Source organism: Salvelinus sp. IW2-2015, linkage group LG18 (assembly GCF_002910315.2).
Source record: "Salvelinus sp. IW2-2015 linkage group LG18, ASM291031v2, whole genome shotgun sequence".
Lineage (NCBI taxonomy): Eukaryota > Metazoa > Chordata > Actinopteri > Salmoniformes > Salmonidae > Salvelinus > Salvelinus sp. IW2-2015.
The window spans coordinates 57,623,249-57,644,760 of NC_036858.1; the positions used below are offsets into that span (position 1 = coordinate 57,623,249).

The 21,512-nt window shown below is 43.8% G+C and overlaps 1 protein-coding gene across 1 annotated transcript in view; it reads right to left on the reverse strand.

Moving 5' to 3' along the window:
- The window catches only part of aatkb (apoptosis-associated tyrosine kinase b), an 89,380-nt gene that overhangs the window by 24,114 nt on the left and 43,754 nt on the right, over positions 1-21,512 (reverse strand). Inside the window, 1 exon segment of the mRNA XM_024008757.2 lies at positions 20,910-21,043. Coding sequence (XP_023864525.2) covers positions 20,910-21,043 — 134 coding nt within the window.

Here is a 21,512-nt window from a genome sequence, read left to right on the forward strand (position 1 = left end):
TTCTCCCCATCGTCCTCACCCCTCCTTCCATCCCCCCATCCATCCATCCTGTCCCACCAGAGAATATACACACACACAGGACACACACACCCTCTTGTCTCTAGGTCCACAGCTTCACACGGCCCCTAACGGCCCCTTTAACATGTGTTTTCACTCTCAGGATCACCAGAGAGCAGGGAAAACACATGCCTCTAACACATACCCATTCAGAGATCACACACATGCAGTTCCCATAACATGTACTGCTACAGAGTTCACACAAACACACATCAACATCCACTCACATATCTCTCCCATATTTACAGCAACATAGCTCAAAAAGACACACATCAACATCCACTCACATATCTCTCCTACATACAGCACATATGGAAAGTATTCAGACCCCTTGACTGTTCCACATTTTGCTACGTTACAGCCTTATTCTAAATACCCCATAATGACAAAGCAAAAACAGGTTTTTAGACATTTTTAGACATTTATAAAAAAAACTACTGAAATATTACATTACAGTACTTTCTTGAAGCACCTTTGGCAGCAATTACAGCCTCGAGCCTTCTTGGGTATGACGCTATAAGCTTGGCTTGGCTGTATTTGGGGAGTTTCTCCCATTCTTGTCTGCAAATCCTCTCAAGCTCTGTCAGGTTGGATGGGGAGCGTCGCTGCACAGCTATTTTCAGGTCTCTCCAGAGATGTTCGATCAGGTTCAAGTTCGGGCTCTGGCTGGGCCACCCAAGGACATTCAGAGACTTGTCCCGAAGCCACTCCTGCGTTGTCTTGCCTGTATGCTTAGGGTTGTTGTCCTGTTGGAAGTTGAATCTTCGCCCCAGTCTGAGGTCCTGAGCACTCTGGAGCACATTTTCAAGGATCTCTCTATACTTTGCTCTGTTCATCTTTCCCTCTGTCCTGACTAGTTTCCCAGTCACTGCTGCTGAAAAACATCCCCACGGCATGATGCTGACACAACCATGCTTCACCATAGGGATGGTGCCAGGTTTCCTCCAGACATGACGCTTGGCATTCAGGCCAAAGAGTTCAATCTTGGTTTCATCAGACCAGATAATTTTGTTTCTCATGGTCAGAGTCTTTAGGTGCCTTTTGGCAAACTCCAAGCGGGCTGTCAAGCGCATTACACTGAGGAGTGGCTTCCGTCTGGCCACGCTACCATAAAGGCTAGATTCTCCCATCATCACAGAGGAACTCTGGAGCTCTGTCAGAGTGACCATCGGGTTCTTGTTCACCTCCCTGACCAAGGCCCTTCTCCCCTGATTACTCAGTTTGGCCGGGCGGCCAGCTACAGGAAGTTTCTTGGTGGTTCCAAACTTCTTCCATTTAGGAATGATGAAGGCCACTGTGTTCTTAGGGACCTTCAATGCTGCAGAAATTTTTTGATACCCTTCCCCAGATCTGTGCCTCGACACAATCCTGTCTCGGTGCTCTTCAGACAATTCCTTTAACCTCTCGGCTTGGTTTTTGCTCTGACATGCACTGTCAACTGTGTGACCTCATATAGACAGGTGTGTGCCTTTCCAAATCATGTCCAATCAATTCAATTTACCACAAGTGGACTCCAATCAAGTTGTAGAAACATTTCAAGGATGATCAATCGAAACAGGATGCATCTGAGCTCAATTTTGAGTCGCATAGCAAAGGGTCTGAATACTTATGGGAATATGTTTTTTTGTTTTATTTGTTTTTATAAATTTGCTTAAAAAAATCTAAAAACTTGTTTTCGCTTTGTCATTAGGGGGTATTGTGTGTAGATTGATGAGGAAAAAGAAATATATATAATACATTTTTGAACAAGGCTGTGGTCAGAATACTTTCCGAATGCACTGTACTGTATACAGCAACCTAGATCAAACAGACACATAATCATGCAGCCCTCTCACACATAGCTGCACATGTGTACATATGCACAAACCACAGTGCTTGCACACATAAATAATAATAATACATGATCTTTATATATCCCTTTAAAAGTTGCTGTACAATTGTAGAAACGAAAAAACAAGAAACAGAACTCTAAACAACACAACACATTTACAACTATTGAACTCCAGTGGTTCATTTTCAGTGTAACATTCTCAAAGCACTAAAAACACAAAAAAAATGTATAACATTCACTTTCTATGACATCAAGCATTGGACACTTTCATAGAACACATTCACAGCGAAAGTTCAGACTACACTTCTGCCTCTGATAATATCCTTCACTGATTAGCCTACTAAAAGACTAAACACTCTCCAACCAGCCCTCAGGAATCTGTCTGGGTGCAGCTTCCTAAAGCTAGCTTGATGGGTGTTCTCCGGTCCGCAAAACTGTTTCTGGATCTGCTCCAGTCTGCGATGCGGAAAAAGGTCAGGAACCCCTGTTCTATAAGAACCTTCTCCAAGAGCAGCTGTAGCTGAATATCAGCCTGATACAGACTCTTAGCGAGAGCTCAGACTACACTTGACCTTCTGATGACATTCCCATAACATCCCCACCATTTCTTACCTGAGCTCAAGTTCCATTGGGAAAGCCGGCGTGTTGGTCACCCACACGACACAAGATCACTTGTACCCTGTACCCCAAATGTCTCTGCAGAGCAACAAGCTAAAAGAACCTGCTACCCTACCTCCCACCCAGGGTGGCCCAGCTGGTTTGCAGGGCATGGTAGTGGCAGTGTCAAGCACAGAGCCTAGAGTAGGAGCATGGTCCTGCAGCTGAGATAGTCTTCATTGTTGAGTTCAGCAGATAACAGCTAGCTAGCACTCTGGTGAGACCACAGTGGTCCATCTCAATGTCACAGATGGAGAGAGAGAGAGAGAGAGGGAGGGAGAGAAAGAGGGATGGAGGGGAAAAGAGAGAGGAGAAGGGAGGAGCAGTTACTCCCAGTCCAAAAGGAAGTTCCTGTGCTCCTCCCGAGCGGGAAATAAAGGTGGGAGGAGTGCAATTGAGAAAATGAGAGAAAAAAGCCACAAAAATGTGAGGCACAAGAAAAACTTTTCACATTCTATCCTCATGACATCACTCTCCACTCTTCTATACTTATTTCTCTTCTATCACTCTCTCTTCTCCAGCCGGGGAACATGTGCAGGGCAGGCCCCTTCCCCACTGAATGATGAGCACACACACACAAACACAAACACACGCACATACACACACACAAACACACAATAACTAATCCTAAAATCCCCTCTTCCTGCTCTGGGAGAGGCTGTGTCTAATTCCAGATGGGGGCCTTGGGGTCTGGGGGGCCGGATGTACTGTGGGCTCTGGGGTATGCCCTTCCTCACGCCCTCGCTCAACCCCTGCTCACCCCTTTCTCCCTCTCCTCTTGTTTGAATTACTTCTGCCTTGTCTGTCTTTCAAACATAATGGAAGAGGGAAATATAGATTGAGAGACAAAGGGAGAGAGAGAAGAGAGTGAGAGACAGAGGGAGCGCAAAGAGAGAGGGAGATACAGCTGGAGAGGAAAGAGAGAGAGGGAGATACATAGGGAGAGCAAAGAGAGAGAGGGAGAGCGAGACAGAGGGAGAGGAAAGAGAGAGAGCGGGAGAGAGAGAGCGGGAGTGAGAGGGAGTATAAAGACAGTGAGAGGGAGAGACAGATACAGAGGGAGAGGAAAGAAAAGGAAAAAGAGAAACGGAGAAGAGAGGAAGGAGTGAAGGATTATAAAAACAGTGAGAGGAAGACAGAACCAGAGAAAATTAGAAGGGAGAGTGGGGGAGAGAGAGACAGAATGAAAGAGAGAGAGAGAGAGAGAGAGAGAGAGAGAGAGAGAGAGGAGAGAGAGAGAGAGAGAGAGAGAGAGAGAGAGAGAGAGAGAGAGACAGAGAGAGACAGAGAGAGACAGAGAGAGACAGAGAGAGACAGAGAGAAGAGATATTGAAGTTCTTAGAGGGAAGAAATGAAAGAGGATCAATCATTGGTGATTAAGAAGAGTATCAGTCCTCTTAGCTCCCCAGTGACAGATAATTGACAGACTTAGCCTCAAGTATGCCCTTTTTTTTTTTTCTCTCTCTTCTTCCCAAGTCACTATGGCATGAATCTTCATTTGAAGTAGAGAGTGGAAACTGTCATAGGCATCTGTGCCTGTTTCACTTTAAAACAATCATCTGTATGTGCGTGTGTGCATAGATGGTTAATTCATTGAAAATTGTATCGTTCTGGCTCACTCAAAAGGTCTCGAAGCACTTAGCGTGTCCTCTTTAAGGTTGCTGGGAGCGGTAAGCACAGTTAACAGAGAGTCTCTGAAAGACACAAATCAAATCTAATTGTGTTACCACATACACATATTTAGCAGATGTTATTGCGGGTGTAGCGAAATGCTTGTGTTCCTAGCTCCAACAGTGCAGTAGTATCTAACAATTCACAACAATACACACAAATCTAAATGTAAAAGAATGGAATTAAGATAAATAAATATATTACGAGCAATGTCGGAGTCCGGACTATAAATACAGTGTATATATATATATGTGTATATATATATATATATATATATACACACACAGTACATTCGGAAAGTATTCAGACCCCTTGACTTTTTTCACATTTTATTACGTTACAGGCTTATTCTAAAATGTATCAATCAACACACAATACCCCATTATGACAAAGCGAAAACAGTTTTTTTTTTGCACATTTATAAAATAATTAAAACAGAAATACCTTATTTACATAAGTATTCAGACCCTTTGCTATAAGAATCAAAATTGAGCTTAGGTGCATGCTGTTTCCATTGATCATGCTTGAGATAATTCTAGCATTACATTGTTCACTAACATCGCGTCAACCCATACGTCATCAAAGTGCGTAGCTGAACACTGTATGCTGGCAAAACTTGGTTTGTTATTTTAACAAAAAAAGAACTCATCTTTGTTCAACATAAATAGCTAACTTGTTTTTGCATGGATTCCGCGACGCAGTTTTCTTTTACCAGCTAGGACCTCAATTTCTTGTCCCAGAAGCCCGCTTAACTGACAGGTTAAAGTTTGCTTGAAAGAGCCGCTAACCTAGCTAAGCTGTTAACGTTAGCCATCAAGCTAACGAAGTTAGTCCCAGATGAGTTTTCCAATGGAGACCTCCTTTGTCTGGAGAAGTAACTGAACAGTTCTAGCGCTTTAGGAGCTGTAACTACAACGCTTTGTTTTTTGGGACAAACTGGATCACTCAGAGTTCCAATGCGACAATTGTTTGCTTGCCGAGGATTATAGGCTTAAGTTGGCTTCCTTGATCACGCAGGTCGCCAGCCTTCGTACGAAACTTGGGAAAACGCAGGGTGGAATGTTTACCTTTTCTACGCCGGTGGCTGGACAGAGTTCGCGCATGTTGGATGCATCTCCATCTTGTAATTTTTCGTAATCCGACTGGGCGGTGTTGCCCGGAGTTCATTCGCCAGGGGAGCCATTTCCTGCCTCTCTTCCCCCATCTGATATCGGAGTCGAAGGAGCACAGCAAGAGGAGCATGGCAATAAAAGATGGTCACATGTCACGAGCCGTGGAAGACGAAGACAGTCTACACTCCCAACGAGAGGCCTAGAGCAGATACAAACAACAAATAGTTTCACAGCCCTGGAGCCTGATCTTCCTGCACCTTCGTTGCTGGGGGTTCCTGTGTCTGCGGCCGCTGTGCCTACTCTTACTCCTCCCCCTACGATTTCGAAGTCGATGCAGGCAACCTCCTCCTTTCCTCATCCTTCTCACCAGCCGGGATTTTGGTCAGCTCCATAGTAATAATGTGACTGTTCCTGGTGCAAAAACAATGTCCTATCCCGGAGGTCGAGTAAATGACATTACTAAGCTGCTCACAAATGTACTACGCCAGGACATGGACATCAATTCTATCATAGTCCATGTGGGTTACAATGACATTATGAAGGGCAGCTCTTAACAGGGGATTTCAAAGAGCTGATTGACTCTCTGCTAGACACTAATAAAATACCCATCATATCTGGCCCTGTGTCCTCTCTCAATCGTGGTATTGAACGCTTTAGCATGATTCTTTCTCTTCACAACTGGCTACGTGATTATTGCAGCTCACTGGGTGTAGCTTTTGTTGACCATTTCGAAACCTTTTGGAAATAAAACACGTTTTATAAGGAGGATGGAATCCACCCAAACCATTTGGGTTCCTGGATCCTTTCACAGAATTATAAGGCTGCATTGAGACAATGACTTATCAATGACCCAAGCCCAGCTCAGTAAATCCCAACCATTGGTTTGCTGAGTCATCATAATGCTTTAGCAAATGTACATTATACCAGGGGCATTGGTAGACACAATGTAAGTAACCTAATTTATGTCCCTCTAACTGCCCTGAATGTCTCTGCGGGTTCCTGCAGCTATTGTATGCAGCAATCATGTGCCTATGAACCAGATCTATGCTGTTAACACTGAGGCTGTGGGCCCAAGTAGGAAGTCCACTGTGTGCAGCTCACCCTGCACTAACATAAATAACATGAGAATATCTACTTCTTCTAAGCTTCCCAGTAAAGCAATGAAAACAAGCATGCATCCCAGAAAAGTGCTCAAAATAGCCCATGTTAACACATGTAGCTTAAGAAACAAGGTTCATGAAATTAATAACTTGCTAGTAACAGATGACATTCATATTCTGACTATCTCTGAAACTCACTTAGACAATACCTTTGATGATACAGTGGTAGCAAGACAAGGTCATAACATTTACAGAAATGCCAAGGGTGGAGGTGTTGCTGTTTAAATTCACAGCCACATTCCTGTAAAGATTCGAGAGGAACTCATGTTAAATACTGTTGAAATAATATGGCTACAGGTTCATCTGCCTCACCTAAAGCTGCTATAGACCACCAAGTCCTAACAGTCATTTTCTGGGTGACTTAAATATTGACTGGATTTCATCAAGCTGCCCACTCAAGATAAATCTATAGACTGTAACCAGTGCCTGCAAACTCAGCTCCATGATTCATTGAATCAGATGGCTCATGCATCACAAAACTGACTAATATTGCCAACTACTTTAAAAGGATAATAGCAGATTAAATTTCCACTCCTATTTTCCAAATCTTTAATTTAAGCCTACAAGAAAGTGTGTGCCCTCAGGGCTGGAGGGATGCAAAATTCAGTCTGCTACCTAAGAATAGTAAAGCCCCCTTTACTAGTACAAATAGCTGACCAATCAGCCTGTTACCAACCCTGAGTAAAGTTTTGGAAAAAATTGTGTTTGACCAGATACAATGCTATTTTACAGTAAACAAATTGACAACAGACTTTCAGCATGCCTATAGGGAAGGACATTCAACAAGCACAGCATTTACACACATGACTAATGATTGGCTGAGATAAATTTATGATAAAAAGATTGTGGGGGCTGTTTTGTTAGACTTCAGTGCGGCTTTTGACATTATCGATCATAGTCTGTTGCTGGAAAAACTTATGCGTTATGGCTTTACACCCCCTGCTATATCGTGGATAAAGAGTTAACTGTCTGACAGAACACAGAGGGAAAACTCTCCAACATAATCCAGGTAGAATCAGGAATTCTCCAGGGCAGCTGTCTAGGCCCCTTAATTTGTTGTCTTTACTAATGACATACCACTGGCCTTGAGTAAAGCCAGTGTATCTATGTATGCAGATGACTCAACTAGAGGTCGACCGATTAATCAGAATGGCCGATTAATTAGGGCCGATTTCAGGGTTTTCATAACCCTCTTTTTTTTTTTTTACACCTTTATTTATCTAGCAAGTCAGTTAAGAACACATTCTTATTTTCAATGACGGCCTAGGAACAGTGGGTTAACTGCCTTGTTCAGGGGCAGAACGACAGATTTTTACCTTGTCAGCTCAGGGATTCAATCTTGCAACCTTACAATTAACTAGTCCAATGCTCTAACCACCTGCCTCACGAGGAGCCCGCCTGTTACGCGAATGCAGTAAGAAGCCATGGTAAGTTGCTAGCTAGCATTAAACTTATCTTATAAAAAACAATAAATCAATCAATCATAATCACTAGTTATAACTACACATGGTTGATGATATTACTAGTTTATCTAGCGTGTCCTGCGTTGCATATAATCGATGCAGTGCGCATTCGCGAAAAAGGACTGTCGTTGCTCCAACGTTATACCTAACCATAAACATCAATGCCTTTCTTAAAATCAATACACAGAAGTATATATTTTTAAACCTGCATATTTAGCTAAATGAAATCCAGGTTAGCAGGCAATATTAACCAGGTGAAATTGTGTCACTTCTTTTGCGTTCATTGCACGCAGAATCAGGGTATATGCAACAGTTTGGGCCGCCTGGCTCGTTGCGAACTAATTTGCCAGAAGTTTACGTAATTATGACATAACATTGAAGGTTGTGCAATGTAACAGGAATACTTAGACTGATGGATGCCACCCGTTAGATAAAATACGGAACGGTTCCGTATTTCACTGAAAGAATAAATGTTTTGTTTTCGAGATGATAGTTTCCGGATTCGACCATATTAATGACCTAAGGCTCGTATTTCTGTGTGTTATTATGTCATAATTAAGTCTATGATTTGATAGAGCAGTCTGACTGAGCGATTATGTGCACCAGCAGGCTCGTAAGCATTCATTCAACCAGCACTTTCGTGCGTTTTGCCAGCAGCTCTGCTGTTTATGAATTCAAGCCTATCAACTCCCGAGATTAGGCTGGTGTAACCGATGTGAAATGGCTAGCTAGTTAGCGGGGTGCGCGCTAATAGCGTTTCAAACGTCACTCGCTCTGAGACTTGGAGTAGTTGTTCCCCTTGCTCTGCATGGGTAACGCTGCTTCGAGGGTGGCTGTTGTCGATGTGTTCCTGGTTCGAGCCCAGGTAGCGGCGAGGAGAGGGATGGAAGCTATACTGTTACACTGGCAATACTAAAGTGCCTATAAGAACATCCAAAGGTATATAGTCAAAGGTATATGAAATACAAATCGTTCTTACCTGGGAATATTGAAAACTCATGTTAACTTCTTATTCTTAAGTCCTATGAGTGTCATCTGATGAAGATAATCAAAGGTTAGTGATTCATTTTCTCTCCATTTCTGCTTTTTCTGACTGCTATCTTTCGCCGGAAAAATGGCTGTGCTTATTGTGGTTTGATGGTGACCTAACATAATCGTTTGTAGTGCTTTCGCTGAAAAGCATATTTGAAATCGGACACTTTGGTGGGATTAACAACAAGAATACTTTTAAAATGATATAAGACACATGTATGTTTGAGGAATTTTAATTATGAGATTTCTGTTGTTTGAATTTGGCGCCCTGCACTTTCTCTGGCTGCTGTCATATCGATCCCGGTAGCGGGATGCAGCCATAAGAAAAAGGAACCACCAGCTTTCATTTGTTCTCATGTTCTGAGCAAGGAACTTAAACGTTAGCTTTCTTACATGGCACATATTGCACTTTTACTTTCTTCTCCAACACTTAGTTTTGCATTATTTAAACCAAATTGAACATGTTTCATTATTTATTTGAGGCTAAATTGATTTTATTTATGTATTATATTAAGTTAAAATAAGTGTTCATTCAGTATTGTTGTAATTGTCATTATTACAAATACATTTGTTTTTTTTTGTTTTTAATCAGCCGATTAATCGGTATCGGCTTTTTAGCCCTCCAATAATCGGTATCGGCGTTGAAAAATCATAATCGGTCGACCTCTAGACTCAACACTATACACGTCAGCTGCTACAGCGACTGCAACACGTAACAAATAGCTGCAGATAGTTCAGAATGGGTGGCAAAGAATAAGTTAGTACAAAATTTTTTAAAAAAATAACTAAATGCATTGTATTTGGAACGAATCATTCACTAAACCTCAACAAAATCTTGTAATAAATAATGTGGAAATAGAGCAAGTTGAGGTGACAAATGCTTGGAGTAACCCTGGATTTTAAACGGTCATGGTCTAAACATATTGACACAACAGTAGCTAAGATTGGGAGACGTCTGTCCATAATAAAACGCTACTCTACATTCTTAACAGCACTAACAACAAGGCAGGTCCTACAGGCTCTAGTTTTGTCGCACCTGGACTACTGTTCAGTCGTGTGGTCAGGTGCCACAAAGAGGGACTTAGGAAAATTGCAATTGGCTCAGAACAGGGCAGCATTGCTGGCCCTTGGATGTACACAGAGAGCAAACATAAAAAATATGCATGTCAATCTCTCCTGGCTCAAAGTGGAGGAGAGATTGACTTCATCACTACTTGTATTTCTGAGAGGTATTGACTTGCTGAAAGCACCAAGCTGTCTGTTTAAACGACTAGCACACAGCTCAGACACCCATGTATACCCCACAAGACATGCCACCAGAGGTCTCTTCACAGTCACCAAGGCCAGAGCAGACTATGGGAGGTGCACAGCACTACATAGAGCCATGACTACATGGAACTCTATTCCACATCAGTTAACTGATGCAAGTAGTAAAATCAGACTGTGAAGCTATACAAACATAGGCACAGACACATGCATACACATACATGATAACATATACACACACGTACACATGGATTTTGTGTTGTAGATATGTGGTAGTGGAGTAGGGGCCTGAGGGCACACACTTAGTGTGTTGTGAAATATGTTTTTAAAATTGGATAACTGCCTTAATTTTGCTGGCCACAGGAAGAGTAGCTAATGAGGATCCATAATAAATACAAATACAAACACAACTTGATTGGAGTCCACCTGTGGTAAATTCAATTGATTGAATTGGACATGATTTGAAAAGGCACACACCTGTCTATATAAGGTCCCACAGTTGACAGTGCATGTCAGAGCAAAAACCAAGCCATGAGGTCGAAGGAATTGTCCATAATGCTCTGAGACAGGATTGTGTCGAGGCACAAATCTGGGGAACAGTACCAAAAAACTCCTGCAGCATTGAAGGTCCCCAAGAACACAGTGGCCTCCATCATTCTTAAATGGAAGAAGTTTGGGACCACAAAAACTCTTCCTAGAGATGGTCGCCGGCTAAACTGAGCAATCGGGGGAGAAGGGCTTTGGTCAGGGACGTGACCAAGAACCAGATGGTTACTCTGACAGAGCTCCAGAGTTCCTCTGTGGAGATGGGAGAACCATCCAGAAGAACAACCATCTCTGAAGCACTCCACCAACCAGGCCTTTATGGTAGAGTTGCCAGACGGAAGCCGCTCCTCAGTATATGACAGCCTGCATGGGGTTTGCCAAAAGGCACCTAAAGGACTCTGAGACCATGAGAAACAAGATTATCTGAGCGCTCAGGACCTCAGACAGGGGTGAAGATTCACCTTCCAAATGGACAACGACCCTAAGCACACAGCCAAGACAACACAGGAGTGGCTTCAGGACAAGTCTCTGAATGTCCTTGAGTGGCCCAGCCAGAGACCGGACCTGAACCCGATCGAACATCTCTGGAGAGACCTGAAAATAGCTGTGCAGCGACGCTCCCCATCCAACCTGACAGAGCTTGAGAGGATTTGCAGACAAGAATGGGAGAAACTCCCCAAATACAGGTGTGCCAAACGTGTAGCGTCATACCCAAGAAGACTCGCAGCTGTAATTGCTGCCAAAGGTGCTTCAACAAAGTATTGAGTAAAGGGCCTGAATACCTATGTAAACGTAATATTTCCGGGTTTTTTTATGTTTTATAAATTTGCAAAAATTTCGAAAAATCTGTTTTTGCTTTGTCATTATGGGTTATTGTGTACAGATTGATGAGGGAAAAAATCGATTTCATCAATTTTAGAATAAGGCTGTAACTTATCAAAATGTGGGAAAAAAGGGGCCTGAATACTCTCCGAATGCACTGCATATACAGCAATAGTTGAATAGAACGGCCTTGAGTAAAAAACATATGAAATTTGTAAAACAGTATGTAAACATTGTTCCATGTCTACGTACAGTACAAAGTGCAGCAACCTCTAAGGTGCATGGTACAGTAACCGGGTGGTAGTCAACTAGTGACAATGACTAAGTTCAGGGCAGGGTACTGGGAGGCCTTGAGATAAAATGGCGCCGGAAGAAATGGCAGCAGTTTTATGGGCACCCAGCCAATTGGGCTATTATGTGTTTTTTTTGTTGCTATTTGTAACTTATTTTGTACATAATGTTTCATCAACCGTATCTTATGGCAAAAAAGAGCTTCTGGATATCAGGACAACAATCACTCACCTCGGATTAGACAAAGATTTTTTCATCAACAAGCAGGACGCACAGGATATTCAACTAACACTCGACAAGAGTCGCAGGTACAGAGGACACAGAGCGGGATGCCTCGTTAGGATCCGCAAAAGGCGAGTGGGAAAGCTGCCGTTACCGTCAAGATTACTCGCCAACGTACAATCATTGGACAATAAATTAGATAAGGTACGATCACGAATATCCTACCAACGGGACATCAAAAAATGTAATATCTTATGTTTCACGGAATCGTGGCTGAATGACGACATGGATATTCAGCTAGCGGGATATACGCTGCACCGGCAAGATGGAACAGCACACTCCGGTAAGACGAGGGGGGGGTCTGTGCATATTTGTAAACAACAGCTGGCACACGAAATCTAAGGAAGTCTCCAGATTTTGCTCGCCTAATGTAGAGTATCTTGTGATAAATTGCAGGCCACACTACTTGCCTAGAGAGTTTTCAGCTATACTTTTCTTGGCTGTTTATTTACCACCACAGACGGGTGCTGCCACTAAGCCTCAGTCAGCTGTATAAGGAAAAAAGCAACAGGAAACCACTCACCCAGAGGTGGCGCTCCTAGTGGCCGGAGACTTTAATGCAGGGAAACTTAAATCAGTTCTACCTAATTTCCATCAAAACGTTAAATGTGCAACCAGAGGGAAAAAAATTCTAGATCACCTGTACTCCACACACAGAGACGTGTACAAAGCTCCCCCTCGCCCTCCATTTGGTAAATCTGATATCAACTCTATCCTCCTGAATCCTGCTTACAAGAAAAAATTTAAGCAGGAAGCACCAGTGACTCGGTCTATAAAAAAGTGGTCAGATGAAGCAGATGCTAAACTACAGGACTGTTTTGCTGTCACAGACTGGAACATGTTCCTGGATTCTTCCGATGGAATTGAGGAGTACACCACATCAGTCACTGGCTTTATCAATAAGTGCACCGAGGATGTCGTCCCCACAGTGACTGTATGTACATACCCCAACCAGAAGCCATGGATTACAGGCTACATTCGCACTGAGCTAAAGGCTAGAGCTGCAGCTTTCAAGGTGCGGGACACTAACCCAGAAGCGTATAAGAAATCCTGCTATGCCCTCCGACGAACCATCAAACAGGCAAAGCATCAATACAGGGCTAAGATTGAATCGTACTACACCGGCTCCGACGCTCGTTGGATGTGGCAGGGCTTGCAAACCATTACAGACTACAAAAGGGAAGCACAGCCGCGAGCTGCCCAGTGACACGAGCCTACCAGACGAGCTAAATCACGTCTATGCTCGCATGAGAGCATCAGCTGTTCCGGGCGACTGTGTGATCACGACGTGAGTAAGACCATTAAACAGGTCAACATTCACAAGACTGCGGGGCCAGATGGGTTACCAGGATGTGTGCTCCGGGCATGTGCTGACCAACTGGCAGGTGTCTACACTGACATTTTCAACATGTCCCTGATTGAGTCTGTAATACCAACATGTTTCAAGCAGACCACCATAGTCTCTGTGCCCAAGAACACGAAGGCAACCTGCCTAAATGACTAAAGACCCATAGCACTCACGTCCGTAGCCATGAAGTGCTTTGAAAGGCTGGTAATGGCTCACATCAACACCATTACCCTCTCTTGGGTAGGGGGCAGTATTTTGACGTCCGGATGAAAAGCTTGCCCAAAGTAAACTGCCTGTTACTCTGGCCCAGAAGCCTGAGGATATGCATGTAATTGGTAGAAAACACTCTAGAGTTTCTAAAACTGTTAAAATTATGTCTGTGAGTATAACAGAACTGATATGGCAAGTGAAACCCCGAGGACAAACCATCCCCCCAAAAACAATATTCAGCCTACCTCTATCACTTTAAGTCCTCCCAGAATGCAGTTCCTAGGGCTTCCACTAGATGTCAACAGTCGTTAGAAAGAGTTTCAGGCTGGTTTTTGGAAAAATGAGCCAGAAATTGTAGTTTTTCTAGGTGGCTCCCATTTTGGCTGTAGTGTTTCCAAGCGCGTGAAAGAGAGCGTGTTCTTTGGTATTTTTCTCCGGGAAAGACAATAACGATTCTCTGTCTTAAATTTTATAGTTTATTTACCTATTACGGTACCTAAGGTTTGATTATAAACTTGTTTGGAAACGTTTATTAGTAACGTTTGGGATTAATTTTGTATGCATTTTGATGGAGGGAAACTGGGTGGATTATTGACTGAAGCGCGCCAGTTAAACTGAGTTTTTATGGATATAAAGGAGGACATTATCGAACAAAAGGACAATTTATGATGTAACTGGGACCTTTTGGGGTGACAACAGAAGAAGATCATCAAAGGTAAGGCATTTTTATATCGCTATTTCGGACTTTCATGTAGCACCTGCCTGGTTGAAATATGTTTTTCATGTGTTTGTATGCGGGGCGCTGTCCTCAGATAATCGCATGCTTTGCTTTCGCCGTAAAGCTTTTTTGAAATCTGACAACGCGGCTTAACAAGAAGTTAAGCTTTATTTTGATGTATTACACTTGTGATTTTATGAAAGTTAAATGCTTATAATACTGTAGTTTGAATTTCGCGCTCTGCAATTTCACCGTATGTTGGCCAGGTGGGACACTACCGTCCCACCTGCCCATAAGAAGTTAACCCAGAAACCCTAGACCCACTCCAATTTGCATACCGCCCAAACAGATCCACAGATGATGCAATCTCTTTTGCACTCCACACTGCCCTTTCCCACCTGGACAATAGGAACACTTATGTGAGAATGCTATTCAATGACTACAGCTCAGCGTTCAACACCATAGCACCCTCAAAGCTCACCACTAAGCTAAGGATCCTGGACTTCCTGACGGGCCGCCCCCAGGTGGAGAGGGTGGGTAGCAACACATCTGCCATGCTGATCCTCAACACTGGATCCCCCCAGGGGTGCGTGCTCAGTCCGCTCCTGTACTCCCTGTTCACCCACGACTGCATGGCCAGGCACGACTCCAACACCATCATTAAGTTTGCAGACGACACAACAGTGGTAGGCCTGATCACAGACAACGACGAGACAGCCTATAGGGAGGAGGTCAGAGACCTGGCCGGGTGGTGCCAGAATAACAACCTATCCCTCAACGTAACCAAGACTAAGGATATGATTGTGGACTACAGGAAAAGGAGGACCGAGCACGCCCCCATTCTCATCGACGGGGCTGTAGTGGAGCAGGTTGAGAGCTTCAAGTTCCTTGGTGTCCACATCACCAACAGACTAGAATGGTCCAAACACACCAAGACAGTCGTGAAGAGGGCACGACAAAGCCTATTCCCCCTCAGGAAACTAAAAGGATTTGGCATGGGTCCTCAGATCTCAAAAGGTTCTACAGCTGCAACATCAAGAGCAACCTGACTGGTTGCATCACTGCCTGGTACAGCAATTTCTCGGCCTCCAACCTCAAGGCACTACAGAGGGTAGTGCGTACGGCCCAGTACATCACTGGGGCTAAACTGTGTCGTGTCTTTGGCTATGCCGGATTAAGTGATATGACATGATATTCTATAAAATAATTTATCTGTAATTAATATTACCTGATTAAGCTAGTCAGGTAAATACTAAACTAGAAAGTCGGGGCACCACGAAATAATGTTTATAGAGCTGTTATCTTCTGAATAAACTCTTAAAGACCTGGTAATCTTTTACGTCAATAGCAGTCAATATTTAATCCTCACCTTATTTAGTCTCATCTGAAAGTTGTAAATTCATGGTTATCTTCACGAACCCTGGCTAACAAGTTTAATCAGCAATACAAAATGTGGTTTAATTATTTATTTACTAAATACCTAACTAATCACACAGAATTACATATATACAGAATTAATCATACATTGATGGACCTGGTGAATGGAGCCGATATAGCGACTGGTTACACAAAGAAGGGGGGGGGGGGGGGGTTTGAGTGAAAGAGCGGGAAGACTGAGGAACAAAGGGAGAAGCTATGCTATCGTAAATACAGTATGCATTCTAAATTACCACCCATTTGAAAAAGGAAAACGCAACAAAAGTTTACTCTGAGCTGCGCTTCGATCGGTTGGTCGTAGATGGGAGGCCGGGTTGTCCTTTGAAGAATGTCTGATGGTAGAATGGATACTTGGTAGTACCGTCGTCTTTTGGTAGAACAGCTACTCTGTCCGTCCTCTCCTAGCCCACATCTACAGTTGCTGCGCTAATGCGACGGCTAGGAGGTATCACTTCTTTAGTGAATAAGAGTTCAAAGTTCATACCAGGTTGCCATGCTATATGCTCATGCTATATTCTGGCTGGTATAGTCGAAATTCATCCTTCCGGCGTGTAGGTCGTCACCTTCACATTGAAACTCGATGCTAATTTCGTTAGTTTCTCTAAGAGTGGCTTAGTTCTGTAGGTGGTCTTTGTCCTTTCAACGTGGGGACCTCAAGTCCACACATCCTTGGAACAGGTTATTATCTGAGCCCTTTTAACGTAGGGCCGTCGCCCTAACGTCCTCGGAACAGAAAGTTACATTTTCGTCAAGGGGCTTATATAGGATTGGGAGAGAGGGCTGTGTTTCATAGTTTATAACCCATGTCTGTTCACTTGGGCGGGGCTTCTGAGTGAGCAGAGTGGTGTTCTTCTGACAAACCATTCTCTCATTAAGAAGCTAAAAGTTACATTTCATCTTTTCAGAAATAGTTTCATATTTAAACATTTAAATTGCACAACAATTCCATGTGAATCTGATAACTAGAATGTGTAGATTATCCAAGATACAGTTTATGTCGTCCTATCATCAGTAATCATGTCTCAGACGCCAACTGAACTGACATCATATTCATTAAGTCCAAACGCATATTTTCAACTGGTTGGATTACCGAAATATGGTTCCGTTTCCCATCTTCTGATGTCACCAGACTCTCTATGTTAACAAAGGAATTTTCAATAGTCACATCGGTAGAGTAGAGAGAGGAAAAAGGGAAAAGGTATTTATGGGGGTCATAAACCTCCCCCCTCAGGCCATGACAGCTGTCTGCCATCCATGAACTCTACACCAGGCGGTGTCAGAGGAAGGCCCTAAAAATTGTCAAAGACCCCAGCCACCAGTCATAGACTGTTCTCTCTACTACCGCATGGCAAACGGTACCGGAGCGCCAAGTCTAGGACAAAAAGGCTTCTCAACAGTTTTTACACCCAAGCCATAAGACTCTTGAACAGGTAATCAAATGGCTACACAGACTATTTGCATTGTGTGCCCCTCCCCCAACCCCCCTTTTACGCTGCTGCTACTCTCTGTTAATCATATATGCATAGTCACTTTAACTATACATTCATGTACATACTACCTCAATTGGCCCGACCAACCAGTGCCCCCGCACATTGGCTAACCAGGCTATCTGCATTGTGTCCCGCCACCCACCACCCCCTCTTTTACGCTACTGCTACTCTCTGTTCATCGTATATGAATAATCACTTTAACCATATCTACATGTACATACTACCTCAATCAGCCTGACTAACCGTTGCCTGTATGTAGCCCCGCTACTGTTATAGCCTCGCTACTGTGTATAGCCTCGCTACTGTTATTGTTCACTGTCGTTTTACTGTTGTTTTTATTTCTTTACTTACCTATTGGTCACCTAATACCTTTTTTTGCAATGTTGGTAAGTAAGCATTTCACTGTAAGGTCTACACCTGTTGTAGTCGGCGCACGTGACAAATAAACTTTGTTTTGATAGATGTTTTTCAGTCTCTCGGTCCCAGCATTGATGCACCTGTACTGATCTCGCCTTCTGAATGATAGCGGTGGGTGAACAGGCCGTGGCTCGGATAGTTGATGTCCTTAATGATTTTTTTGCCCTTCCTGTGACATCGGGTGCTGTAGACGTCCTGGAGGGCAGGCAGTATGCCCCCAGTGATGCGTTGGGCTGACCGCATCACCCTCTGGAGAGCCCTGCGGTTGCGAACGATACAGTTGCCGTACCAGGCGGTGATGAAGCCTGACAGGATGCTCTCAATAGTGCATCTGTAAAAGTTTGTAAGGGTCTTAGTGTCCTAGCTGAATTTCTTCAGCCTCCTGAGGTTGAAGAGGCGCTGTTGTGCCTTCTTCACCACACTGTATGTGTGGGTGGACCATTTCAGATTGTCAGTGATGTGTACACCAAGGAACTTGAAGCTTTTCACCTTCTCCACTGCGGCCCGTCGATTTGGATTGGGGCGTACTCCCTCTGTTGTCCCTCTGCTGTGCTCCCTCTGCTGTTCAGCTCCTTCGTTTTGTTGAGGGAAAAGTTATTTTCCTGGCACCACACTCCCATGGCCCTCACCTCCTCCCTGTAGACTGTTTCGCCATTATTGGTAATCAGGCCTACCATTGTTATGTCGTCCGCAAACTTGATGATTGAGTTGGAGGCATGCGTGGCCACTCAGTCATGGATGAACAGGGAGTACAGGAGAGACCTAAAAACGCACCTTTGTGGGGCTCCTGTGTTGAGGATCAGAGAAGTGGAGGTGTTGTTTCCTACCTTCTCTACCTGGGAGCGTTCCGTCAGGAAGTCCAGGACATAGTTACACAGGGCATGATTCAGACTCAGGGCCCCAAGCTTAATGATAAGCTTGGAGGGTACTATGGTATTGAAGGCTGAGCTGTAGTCAATGAACAACATTCTTACATAGGTATTCATCTTGTCCAGATGTGCAGTGCGATGGCGATTGCATTGTCCGTGGGCCGTATGCAAATTGCAGTGGGTCTAGGGTGTCAGGTAAGGTGGAGGTGATATGATCCTTAATTAGCCTCTCAATGTCACGCTTGCATAAATGATTCAGGAGACAGACGCAGGAATGCGTAATAGTTTTTTCTATTGTACCCAAAATACGGCATGCCGTGTAAAGGCAAGGGGACGAAGACCAAACAAACACCATACAAAAACACAGTGTTGAAACCCAAACAAAAGAGCGAGGAGTACCTTGAATAAATAACACATGCACACAATGATTAACACACGGTACGAGACCCGTAATCATCTGCACAATCCACAATGGCACGAAAGCCCAAAACACACAGCACAGGTACACACACGCACCAATGGACATTGTAACAATAATGGACAGCCCAATGGAAACCAAAGGGCACACTTATACAAGTGTGGGGGACAGGTGTGTGTAATGAACGTTACGGAGGGATCCGTGACACTCAAAGCACTTCATGATGACAGAAGTGAGTGCTACGGGGCGATAGTCATTTAGTTCAGTTAACTTTGCTTTCTTGGGTTCAGGAACAATGGTGGACATCTTGAAGCAAGTAGGAACAGCAGACTGGGACAGGGAGAAATGTAATATGTTTGTAAACACTCCAGCCAGCTGGTCTGTGCATGCTTTGAGGACTTAAATGCGGTGGGTAACGCTTTCCGTTTTGAATGCTGCCATCTATCCACGGTTTTTGGTTTGGCTAGGTTTTAATCATCACAGTGGGAACCACATCCCCTATACATTTCCTTATGAACTCGGTCACCTTGTCAGTATATACGTCAATGTTAGTCTCAGAGGCAACCCGGAACATATCCCAGTCAGCGTGATCAAAACAATCTTGAAGCATAGATTTCGTTTGGTCAAAACAACATTGAATAGACCTTAGCACGGGTACTTTCTGTTTGAGTTCCTGCCTATAGGAAGGGAGGAGCAGAATGGATTTGTGATCTGATTTGCCGAAGGGAGGGCGGGGGAGGGCCTTGAAGCCATCCCGGAAGAGAGAGTAACAAAGTGCGAGTACTATAGGCAATGTGTTGATAGAACTTTGGTCGCGTTTTCCTCAGATTTGCTTTGTTAAAATCCCCTGCTACAATAAATGCGGCCTCGAGATATTAGTTTTCAAAAAGTCCAATGTAGTTCCTAAAGGGCCATCATGGTATCGGCTTGAGGGGGAATATACACAGCTGTGACAATAACCAAAGATAATTATCTTGGGAGGAAATGTGGTCGGCATTTGATTGTAGGTTGTGTGAACAAAAGGACTTGAGTTCCTGTATGTTACCACAATCACACCATGAGTTGTTAATCATGAAACACACACTTCCACCTTTCTTCTTCCCGAAGAGTTCTTTATTCCTATCTGCACAATGTACTGAGAACCCAGCTGGCTGTATGGACGGGGACAGTAAATGTATATCCGGAAAGAGCTATGATTCCGTGAAACAGAGTATGTTGCAGTCCCTGTTGTCTCTCTGGAAGGAGATCTTGGCCCTGAGCTGGTCTACGTTATTGTCCAGGGACTGAACATTTATGAGGAATATACTCAGAAGTGCACACCTGAGTCAGACTAGAAGTCCACTACGAATACCTCTTCTCTGCCAGCGGAGTCTTGGAGCAGCCTCTGGCATACGTTAAATTGCCCTGGAGGGTACGAACAAAGGATCCAATTCGGGAAAGCCGTATTTCTGGTCGGAATGCTGGTGAGTTGCTGCCGCTCTGATATCCCAAAGTTATTTCCGGTTTATGTAATAACTCAAAAAAATGTTCTAGGCTAATAATGTAAAAAAAATAATACTGCAAAATTGCTTAGGAGCTAAAAATGTGTCAGAGCACACACACACACACAGTCACTGGAGGAGGTTTTATCTGAGAGCAGTTTGAGGGAGTAACATGTCAAACCCGTCTAATGGCTGTCATCAGCTCTGTGTTAGTGTGCAGGTCACTTATATGAACAGCACTTCCAAATGGAAAATAGTACATGGTGCAGTGTGCGCGTCTGTGTGTGTGTGTGTGTGTGCGTCCATGCGTACGTCGGTGTCTGAGCCTCACCTTAAAGCCGATGTGTCCCTTCTTGCAGCAGAGGCAGGCCAGCATGAGGAAGACAAAGGTGAAGAGACCAGACAAGGAAACAGCCACCACCGCCAGAGACGACGGCCACGACAGCCCACTCAGAGGAGCACCATCTGCAGGACAGATTGAGGAATTACAGCTTAATAACAACAACAACAAATGCACTGCCAGAGACGACGGCCACGACAGCCCACTCAGAGGAGCACCATGTTCAGAACAGATAAAGGCATTAGCATAGACAATATATCATATAGGGGCTCGACAACACCAGCTTATCTAGCTAGGGTTCTACATCTATGGTTATCAAAACCAGAGATCCAGACATTAGATCATACAGCCTAGCCTATGGCTATGATGCTGCCGTCAGCATAAGACAATGACGAGGACACCCCTTCAATTGGGTAAAAATATCACTTTTATTAATATAATTATTGCTGAACATTGGACTTTGTTTAATATTATATTGCCTATGGTCCAGGACATTTAGACAATGATGACACCATGCCAATTAATGAACAATGGTCAATTTATTGAAGAGTCATACAGACTGGGGTTGCTTCCTTGTGGGGCTACAGTGCACTG